We start from the raw sequence: 10,724 nt of genomic DNA, 5'->3' as shown, positions 1-10,724 counted from the left end.
GCATCTCAAGTATATGGATGGTCTGCCTGGTTTTTCAGTTTGGACAAGTGGAACCCATGGTTCCATCCAGGCTGTTGGAATTTCAAGATTCAGTGGATGGACTGCCCTCTGAAAATAGCACTTCAGCGCCAAGCCTGCAAGTGGATGTTTGAGAAGAGAGAGTTGAAAGATTCATAAGCAGAGGTGTTTCACTGCATACTCGGGTTTTCAGTTCTGACTTGTGGGGCGGCTAGGCTCATTGTTCAGAAATTCATACCATGGGTCTATTGTATACCAGACTGCCGTAAAGTTTCCTCTTTTGGAAAAATCCTGTGCCTGTTTGGGTGCTGCTTAAACACGAGTTCATCTCATTTTAGTCAAATGGTAATTGTGTATTTGAGAGATCATATTTCTTTTCGGTAGATAAAAAATAATCTTCTTGACACCAACTATCATGAGCTCTAATGCACAATGAAAATGAACTAAAAGCTCATATTGAGGTGGCATCCAAACAGGGGCTTAGTCCTAGTTTGTGGTTTACAGATGGATGCAAGAGAAACATTGGTGGTCCATACTCAACTGAGAGGAGGCTTGGTAGTGGTGACCGGGATCTTCCTATCAAGGAGATTCTCGGGGCATGGTCCATCCGCAGTGGCAGGCAACAGACTGATGATGGTCTGGATGCTGGATTACTTAACCATGGCCCCCAATTTGTCATGACCAGCTCAAGGATCCTATGATTGATCCTATGACTCTAATATCTGAGTGATTTTTGGGAATATAATAAACCATCACATCATATGATGGGGATTTTTATTTATTTATTTACCACAGTTCCTCAAAGAATTTTGATTTTGACGAACCGTCTTTATTTTATAAAGTTGCCAAAGGGGCTTCTTGCGCAGGAAATGAACGAATACCTTTTCTGAAAGGTGGAGGTGAGTGTTGTGGGGCCAACATGGCGTGTATGACATCTAACCCATCCAACAGGTAGACCCACTATGATGATGAGACGAACAGAATATCAGTTTGGTCCAATAATCAGCAGCGGGCCACACCGTAGAAAACAATGTTCACCACCCAAAAAACAACGAATTTGTATGTGGGCCATTTGATGAACTTGATGGGTGCACCTGTAGTCCGATTGGGTACCATTCATGTGGGCCCCACAATACTTGGACACCGATCTTCAAAAACGTCAAGGCATTGTTAGGTAAAATTAGAATTCTTGAGGAAATTTGCCAGTAACAATCCCTATGAGATGTTTCAAAAATTCCAAAGTTACCTTGGAAGTATAAAGATTAAAAAATCAACCGTTAAATCATTCAATTGAAGGCTAGTAAGCCAGTAAAAAGAAATATGCTCCAAATTCAGATGGGAAACAGACGTTTAAGATTGTCCCATCACTGTGATATAGGTTATGGCCCACTAGAATGCGGCTAGAGATTGTCCCCAGCACCACTTAGCAAATGGTGCCAACACCATTGACCCATTAGATGAGCAAGTCTGTCAGTCAATCCTCACCGAGCACTTAAATGACCACCTTGTGGATTGGCCACTGTACAAAGATGAGGTCTGTTTATCCATCCTTTTCAGCCACTGGCTAGTTTTCACTTGAACCGTCCATCGTACTTTCAGCAATAAGCCATGTAAGATCATCCGCGTAGAGTGAAATCTCGGTAATGAAATGGAGCCCACTATTTGGACGGTTTACTTTGAGGTGTACGGATCAGTTTTGTCCGTCTGTTTCCCAGTGAAGAGATACGGAAGTCCCCCCCTCCTACACGTGGCAACATGTCCCACAATCTGAACCGTGGGTCTGCTAGGGCCATCGAGTGGATGGTCCACAGGTAAAAAAATAACATTACTGGACAACGCAGATCCAGTTCCCGTGAGTTTTACTAGTTGAATGTGAACCGCTGATCAAACCGTTCTTTTCGTAGGCTACTCATCTGATCGATAAAACACTCAAATCCTGATCAGTTTTGATCTGTGTCCTATCCATGTGGTGTCCCACCATAACAACCGTTCTGATGAACATTACTGATGTCCAAGTGTACGGTGAGTATGAAAATGCATAGAACTTTCATGCAGCTACATGCATATTAGTATCTTCAGAAGGCAGGAAAAACATCCCCGCCACCTCCAACCTCCCGCGGAGAAGCAAGCAGGCGTCAATGGTCTCCAGAGTCCCAAAGACTCTCTTACATCCTTCCTTTCTCTACTGTAAGTTATGGAAATTACCATTTTTCCCTTTTCCCTTACGATGCACCTTGCAATACATATATATTTTAGTTATTCTAGGGTTTTGGAAATTTGGAACTTCTGATTAGGAGAAATGTGAACTTCTTATAGTGAGTACTGGATGTGAGCTGTTGCCACCGTCTGGTCGCGTGCGTGGAACATCTTAACCGTTCAAAGTGTTGAGCACATCATGGAGATTATCTTCTGTGAAAATCAAGCGGATCACAACCGTACGTTGAGTCAGATCATCGAGTATCCATTGATTTTGATGTGTGATACGCCTGATGAGTGGACCAACCTGATTTCCACCCCAGGTAATTCTCATGGTATGCTGAGATTTTGAATGGGTCAGATGTTCTGCGCAAGTGATACGTTGGCGGGAAAGATGGGCCTGTGTGTCAAACCATACATATGGTCCCTGTATTTAGGATTGGCCCGTCTCAAGTCCAGACATTTGTAGAACATTCAGGCCCTGCAAAATGTGGACCCTGCAATGAAGCTCCACTGGCAAACAATCAGACCGGTCTACTCATTAGACTCACCGCTATGTGCAAAAAAAGAACAGTTCGGATCGGAACAGCTGATGGCCTGATTCAATATACTTGTGTGGAGGGTGCCGGGCATTGTAAGTGGACTGGACTTGTTTCTTTGCACGCGATATTCATGGTGGGCCCCACCTTCAGTATGGCTTGGATGTCCTATGCACGCGAGACGGGTTGTGTGCTAAGCTAAGCTAATCTACAATCAGTTGTTGGTGATCACTACTAATACACAATTATGAAATGCACCTGTTGCCCACTTGAATCCAAAAAGCTACAGGCTCACCATCATGGGGAGTTCTTTGAATGAATTGGTGGCTTTTAGCTGCTTTTTAGTATCCTTGGATGAACTTTATCCCAATGGAAGTTCTGTCTGGACGATTTCATAGAGTTTGGATACAGTGATTTGAATTAATTGAATTGGGATTATTTGATTTAATCAGGAAGAAATGATGAAATATGTGTTTCTTAATTCATAATGATGAATTACGCCAATATGTGTTTCTTAATTCATAATGATGAATTACGCCACAAGTTACAATCCAAACTGAAAGTAACTTGATTTCAACTTGGGGAAATTATGATTTTGTTCATCGTCATCACGGCCTTGTCCTAGCCATTTGGGGTTGGTGTTATAAATCCTGTTTTTGAAAATACAATTTGTTTTTTTTTCCATTTTATTAGACTAACAATTGCAAGTCAATTGTATTGCATCCAAACTTACCCTTGAATGAGAACCAGCTGGTTTTCTTTTGCTTGGATCTGATGTTTTTGCGGGAAATAAAGTTCCAGATTGTAATAGTTAATTCTTCCTGTTTTTAATCCCCTATTTCTATTTCAGATCGGAGTTGTTTCATAGATGAACATCATTCATTAAAGAAGATATTTCCTTTTCTACGACGGAATTTCATGTCACACATCCAAGACAGATTTGGGCGTAACTGCACCGGAACCAATAAAGAAAACTACCAATTTTGGAATATTACTTTCCCGAGTCATGCTCCATACCAGAATTTGTATATAGAAAGAGACCCAAACTCTTCCACTGAATATGATGAGTATCCTGGTTCAAGCTCACATGCTGAGGTGGGGTCCATGCCCGGTTCTGATAACCTGGTTTTGCGCGATGATCCTTCAATTAGCAAAGATGCTGTTATGATCCAAAATCTTCTGAAGGTTCATCAAGACCCTGCTAAGCTGAAATCAGCTCTTTATCAGTGTGGACTTTCTGTTACTGAAAATCTAGTTATTGAGGTACTTCAGAGACATCGCTCCGATTGGTGTCCTGCTTTCTTGTTCTTCAATTGGGCTTCTGGCCAAAAAGGCTATTCTCATGGATCTAGAGCTCTCAATGAGATGCTTGATATTCTAGGGAGGATGAAGCAATTTGAATTGATGAGGAAACTAATCGATGAAATCCCACAAGAGAAACGGACATCCCTCGTCACTGAAAGAACGTTTGCAATTCTGTTGAACAGATATGCATCTGGTCACAAGGTAGAAGAAGCAATAGAGATGTTCTACAAGCGGGAAGAGTTCGGCCTAAAACTCGACAATACCGCTTTCCACACACTTCTGATGTCTCTCTGTAGATACAAACACGTCGCAGCAGCCGAATCTCTCTTTCTATTGAAGCAGGATGAGTTCACTCCAGATATAAAAAGTCGAAATATAATCCTCAATGGTTGGTGTGTGTTGGGAAGCTTACGTGAAGCAAAAAGGTTCTGGAATGATATAATCATCTCCAGGTGCAAGCCTGATCTGTTCACATATGGGATTTTCATCAATTCCCTGACAAAGGCAGGGAAATTGAGCCGGGCAGTTGAATTGTTCACTGCCATGTGGAAAAAGGGTTGCCCACCGGATGTGGCAATCTGCAACTGCATTATCGATGGCTTATGCTTTAAGAAGAGAGTGCCAGATGCTCTCACCATCTTCGGTGAAATGAATGAGCATGGCTGCCTTCCAAACGTTGCAACTTATAACTCTCTTATAAAACACCTCTGCAAGATTCGAAGGATGGAGAAAGCATACGAGCTCTTGGATGAAATGGAACAGAAGGGCTGCCCCCCGAATACCAGGACTTTTGGGTACTTCTTCAAATCAATGAAGAAGCCGGAGGAAGTGCCTGGATTGTTGGAAAGGATGGAGAGAAGTGGTTGTAGACTAATGGGTGACACCTATAACTTGATCTTGAAGCTGTACATTGAGTGGAATCATCTAGAAGGAATCCAATCGATGTGGGTCGAGATGGAAAAGAACGGGATGGGTCCCGATCAGCGATCTTATACTATAATGATCCATGGATTTTACAACAATGGAAGGATGGATGAGGCTTTACGGTATTTTGCTGAAATGACATTGAAAGGAATGATACCAGAGCCAAGGACCGAATTACTGATCAAGGCGATTGAACTAAAGCAGGAGACGAATGGTAGTTTATCGATTGCTACAGTTAAAGATGAGAAGAAGAGAGGAAGATAGATCTCTTTGGAAGTTCTACACTGATTTCCTTCTGTAGACTGAAGAAAGCGAAAGAAAGATGACCGTCGCTTCATGCACAATGCTCAAATTCACGAAATCATACGCTGGAACCAGCAGGATCGGTGAGACTCTAGCAAACAACAGTTATGGATTTACTTAAAAAGTCTTCATTTTTTCTTTTTCTTTCAATAGTTTCTGCCCATTTAAGGGGTTTGAAAATATTGAATCTAACAAATTGCCAGATTCTATCATGGAGAATTTATGATTTTCTGATCATGGATGTATCAACGAGCTCTCGGGAAAGCCCATGATTCCACACCAAGGGTTGATGAGATTAGATGGAAGCATTTGGTTGGAACTTGTGGAAGCCTTGGTGGTTGCTGGGTCTTCACAACGTTTCTTGTATTTTGGAAATGTCATTTCCCTCTAATTTGTATAAATTTACTTACCTTAAAAAAATAAATAATAAAAAATAAAAACTTGTGGAGGCTTCTTCTAGGCTGCTCCAAACAAATGGTGGAATGGATACTGGTCCATAGGGCTGTTCACGAGTCGAGCTAGCTTGAAAAACTCGCTCGACTCGGGTCGAGTCAGCTCGGATTGACTCGGCTTGAATGGCCGATTCGGGCCGATTCAAGCTAATTATTTGAAGCTTGAGTTGAGTTCAAGCGGAGTTCGACCAGGGGGCATTTCAACTCGACTCGACTCGAAGCTCGAACTCGAGCTCGACTTGGCTTGATTAATAAATATATTAAAGTTGTGGGGAATGCGGAGAAAGTTAAAGTGGGATCTCTTTGCTTTCACGCCAGCCGTGAAGTGTTTGATGTTGGTGTTGATGATCTCTTGAATCCAAAATGGTATATTGCATGGAACACTCACATGAATAGACATATCCTTCCTGAATATGTTGTGAGCTACAAGTCCTCAGATCATCTGCAAGGTAACGGAAACTGCGCTTTTGTCTGAGCAGCAACAATACAGGTGGGTCCCACTTTTCTGTGGTCTCAGGTCTGTTCAAAATCCTATCCATTGAAAAGTATGGTCTTGATGATGGGTAATTCAAAATATACAATTGAGGATGCTTTTGGCCCCATGGTTCTTCTATCATAGGGTCCACACAGATGGATTTTCTAGACTGCTAAAAGATGGACTACACCCTATTTCGGTTGTCGGGCCAAACTAAAAATGAATTTCGCTTGGTGGAGCGTCATGTAAAATCCTTCTTTAAATTTTTTTTATTTAGCTTCTCTTCTAAATCAATGGAGGAGGATCAAGAACAGAATCCATTACTTTCTCACCCAACAAGCTCGAGCTCGACTCGAGGTAAATTCAACTCAACTCGAACCACTAGCTCGACTCGAACTCAACTCGACAACTTTGATAAACAAGCCAAGCTTCAATGTTGAGCTTGAGGCCGAGCTCGAGCTCGAACTCGAGTACATCATGGACAAGCTATGCTGAGCTTGGCCCACCTCGACTCGACTTGGCTCGATGCCCCATTTCAGCCATGAAATGCATCTCACCCACACAAAAGAAATGATATGAAATGGCATACATGGAACATTTGAGCCAGTCCATCAAACAGATCTTGCTGTAAATGCCCTGAGTCCAAAACCAGAGTAGTACACTCATCAAGTGGGCCCTAAAGTTGGAAATACTCTTGAGGCAGTTTGGATGCAAGCAAAGTTGTGTCTGCATGTCTTGGACAGGCTACCCAAATCATGCAGGAGTAAAGATAAATTGTGGTGCGTGTGTGGAGTTTAACATGAATGGCGGCATATGTAGTATTTATAACACATGCGCATGTTGATGCGTGTGACATATGTCGGGCATTAAAGATTGCTGCTAGCTAGTTTTCGTAGTATTAGTTTCTTTACATATATTGCTAGGTAGGGATACAAAAACATGTGTCGATATCGTTGATACTAAAAAGAAAAACATCATAGAAGGGAAAATGTTGGGATTTTTCAATGAAACTTCGAGAGATGTTAAAATTCACATATTTGTATATTTAAAAGAAGGAGAAAAAAAACATGCATAATAAGTTTTAATTTAATAGGGGCTTAAAAATGTGTTATAATAAGAAATTACAGCAATAATAAGCAAAATAAGTTTATATAATATAAATACATATGCCAAACAGTAATTAAGACATCTAAAAACTTACCTATCTAGCCATTCCTCATGCCCATATGGAATACGGCGTGACTTGAAGTTGTCATCTCTATCCATCCATTGATCCATGCATGCATTTATACAATGACATACATGTATATACACTTGCATGATCCGTGCATGGACACATGCACGATTTATCCATCCATGCATGCATCCATACGTACACACACACATAAATGCATACACATGCATGATCCATCGATTCAACTATCCATTCACACACACACATATGCATGATCCATCCATCCATGAATACATACACCTTGATCCATCAATCCACAAATAAATACATACACACATTATGATCCATCCTTTCATCCATACATACGTATACACACACATACATGCATTTCATGATACAAGCATGCATCCACACCGAAAAAAAATAAAAATCAAATCAAATGGAAATATATTTTTTTTACATAAATAAAAATTTTAATATTATAAATTAAAAAAAAAAAAAAAAAAAACTGATTTTCTGCCAAGAAATGCAACCCATTGATCACGTAGATGGAAACATAAATTAAAAACCTCAAAACCAAAAAGTAAACATCTTTAAAAAAATGTTGAAATTATTATTTTTCAAAATAAATATTTTTAAATTTTTTTTTGAAAATATAAATAATTGACAAAAATTTTTTTTAAAAAATTGAGAGATTAACATGAATATGTAGATTAGCCTACCCTCATCATAATGTTAAATTTTAGGCCCCTTCAATTACTTAAGCAAGAAAATGGGGAGAAAAAAAAGAAGAAGAAGATTTTCCTTAACTTCCTTAACTTTTGATCTTTCATTTTTTTTCACTCAAATCCATATCAATGCATGAGAATCATGCACATACACATATTTGAAGTGATATCCATAAGAAAAGGAAGAAAAAAAATTCATTTTATTGCAATAATTATACTTTATTGGTTTTGGTCCACCGATGTTTCGATCCATGATTTCTCTCCCAAATGAGAGTCATGTGGAAGAAGTAGAGGTGCTAAAATCTACCCTCACAAACTTAGATATGTAAAAAATTTTGGAAGAAAATTTAAAAAAAAAAATTGCATTTTTTTTTTTTTTTTGGATTTTCTTTATCTTTTGTTGAATAACACACGCATATTGTTGTAAAGAAGGTCAACTTATATTGGTGATATTATTGTCGATACAGTTGATACATGAAACTTATATATTTGATACACTTGAGATATTTTGGTATACTTTCAATTATTGACACTGTTGCTGCTAATTTTATCAAACAAGGCCACATGCTTGAACGATGGCGAAGATTAGTTTTTCGTGTGTGGGTGAGTGGGCATGCCAAAGTCTACTCAATTCAAAGGTTTGATTGAATCACTGGTGTTCCCTGCATCAAGATGGACAGATTGGAGTTTGGACACAAAATCCAATTATCCTCTCAACTATCGGTTTGTGCTCCATTTAGTCGATTTGTGAAAGGGTAGGGGTTAGCCCTTTTAAATAAGTTCTTTTTGCATTGGGATAATAGATGTGCGTCTACGAGCTCATTAACATTTTTTATACCGGTCTTCAAGTTTGTATATTTCTTAAATGAACAAGAACGTATAAATAAATAAAATAAAATTAAACAATGCCAATTTTATTGATATTTAAATGTATGGCCCATAACAATAGATAGTACCAATCAACCAAAAAAATAGTCGAAAGGTAAAGATAAATACCTGATACATATATTGAGACAGACGATCAAGGTGGGTGGTTAGTAGGATGTGACCAAGTTATTATGATTGACCAAATTAGAACTTAATTGATCATTCTTACAACTTAAGGTTAATGATATTTACTTTACTCCTAATGTATTATAGCGAGAGCTGTTATGCAGTAACTATATAAGCTAGAACTAGGCCAGACTAAGATAAGATAAATGTAAAGTAGATAGATGTGTTTGGAATGAGGTCCCGAGTTCTTCATCGTGTGCTCTTTTTATATGACATGTGCACACGTGAGGTAAACTTGGACAATTGTGCATGTGCATGAAATAATGTGTTTTGACATGTACCAATCTAGAGATAGCTATCCTCGATCTTACCCTTCCTTTTTGAGAAAGACATACAATCCTTATTAATGATTAAAATTTGGGGACAGGTTGTCCTTATCTTCTTAAGTTGCCATGCATAAATTTGGGGACAGGTTGTCCTTATCTTCTTAAATTAATGATGTACAATGTCTGCACTGGACAGCCTGTGCCGACACAACTTTACTCGAATGCAACTACTCCTCTGAATATCTAGATGGAAAGAATGTCACGCATTGAAAGCTCAATGAGAGAAGGAGGTGATCTACTACGTCTGGAGGCCTCCACGTTGTGTACTACACATGTGGCATATGTGTAATCATCCCAACCAGGTATCCCGTGTGGTTCTCTATTAATGATCCTGATGAGGCATCCTAACCATCTAATTAGTGATTTTCATTGAATGCAAGCTATTTTTGACGTTTGTCTTTTATTGTTTGTTTGCATGTTGGAGATTTTAAGGGTTATGATTGTCCACACGGTGTGATTCTTGGATGATGATCTATTCACTGTCTAGTCTAGCATATGAATGGTTTTGATGTAGTCCATGTAGTCCATTCGTGGCACAAAGCCATGGCACCTTCCATGCCTTGTGGGGCTGTTTTGGATCCATGCAAAGTTGTATAATGTACAAATTGTCTTCCAGATGCTATGCAAGTTATGCAATGGTTTAAGTATTTTATTTGTCATCGTGCGGAGCTTAAAATGGATAGGGGAACATGTGTTGTATTTTAAAAGGTTTATTTATTTATTTATTTAATGAAATGTGTTTCAAAATTCTTTTCCCTCATTGTTTTCTTTGTTTTGAAAGAGTGATTGGCTTTCTTATTCCACATTGAAAATGAACAAGGAAAATAACAAGTTTATAAAATGAGACTTTTGCATGGGGCTTGAGCTCTCTCTCAAGTGGCATAAGAATTTAGTTCGATGGGGGCTGTGCCATTAGTCCGAACGTATGCTATTGACCACAAGCGCATGCATGCATATTCGGGTTCATGTTTGTGTATATGTATATGTTTAGATAGTTGTTGATACAGAAATCTGGTTAGCCTTTCTTGGACCTTCGTATACCTACATAAGAGACAAACAAAGGAGACACTGGCTAGTACAGGGACCCTCCAATGCCTAACTCAGGTATGGTATGTAGGTCTAATCTAGTAAGAAATGACTGGAAATGTGTGAGAAATCGTCTGACACCGAAAGGCTAACCCCCTTATTGAATTAGACCCAGATTTCCTGCCTAACTCAGGCATCAAAGGGT

The 10,724-nt window shown here is 39.3% G+C and overlaps 1 protein-coding gene across 3 annotated transcripts; it reads left to right on the top strand.

Moving 5' to 3' along the window:
- The first annotated feature begins 42 nt into the window (after window positions 1-42).
- Window positions 43-9,513, top strand: LOC131245530 (putative pentatricopeptide repeat-containing protein At3g15200). 3 transcript variants are annotated; one of them, XR_009170905.1, is made up of 3 exons: window positions 43-2,205; window positions 3,604-5,368; window positions 8,674-9,513. XR_009170905.1 is itself a non-coding variant. In XM_058245055.1 (2 exons), exons 1-2 carry the CDS (start codon window positions 2,157-2,159, stop codon window positions 5,244-5,246), a joined length of 1,692 nt encoding a protein of 563 aa, XP_058101038.1. In that variant the 5' UTR covers window positions 43-2,156; the 3' UTR covers window positions 5,247-5,739. The 3 variants fall into 3 exon arrangements, 1 of the variants encoding a protein (XP_058101038.1); XR_009170904.1 differs by lacking the exon at window positions 8,674-9,513 and adding an exon at window positions 5,489-5,739; XM_058245055.1 differs by lacking the exon at window positions 8,674-9,513 and having other exon boundaries at window positions 3,604-5,739.
- The last annotated feature ends 1,211 nt before the right edge of the window (window positions 9,514-10,724 follow it).

This window comes from Magnolia sinica, chromosome 5, assembly GCF_029962835.1.
Source record: "Magnolia sinica isolate HGM2019 chromosome 5, MsV1, whole genome shotgun sequence".
Classification (NCBI taxonomy): domain Eukaryota; kingdom Viridiplantae; phylum Streptophyta; class Magnoliopsida; order Magnoliales; family Magnoliaceae; genus Magnolia; species Magnolia sinica.
Note: the sequence above shows the minus strand (reverse complement) of the source record. Positions and strands in the feature narration are given on the sequence as shown.

Excerpts from the sequence above, each read along its gene's own strand:
- LOC131245530 (XM_058245055.1), top strand. The coding sequence starts at position 2,157 with ATGGTCTCCAGAGTCCCAAAGACTCTCTTACATCCTTCCTTTCTCTAC. Across the intron at positions 2,206-3,603 it reads ACATCCTTCCTTTCTCTACT|ATCGGAGTTGTTTCATAGAT; the intron begins GTAAGTTATGGA and ends TTTCTATTTCAG.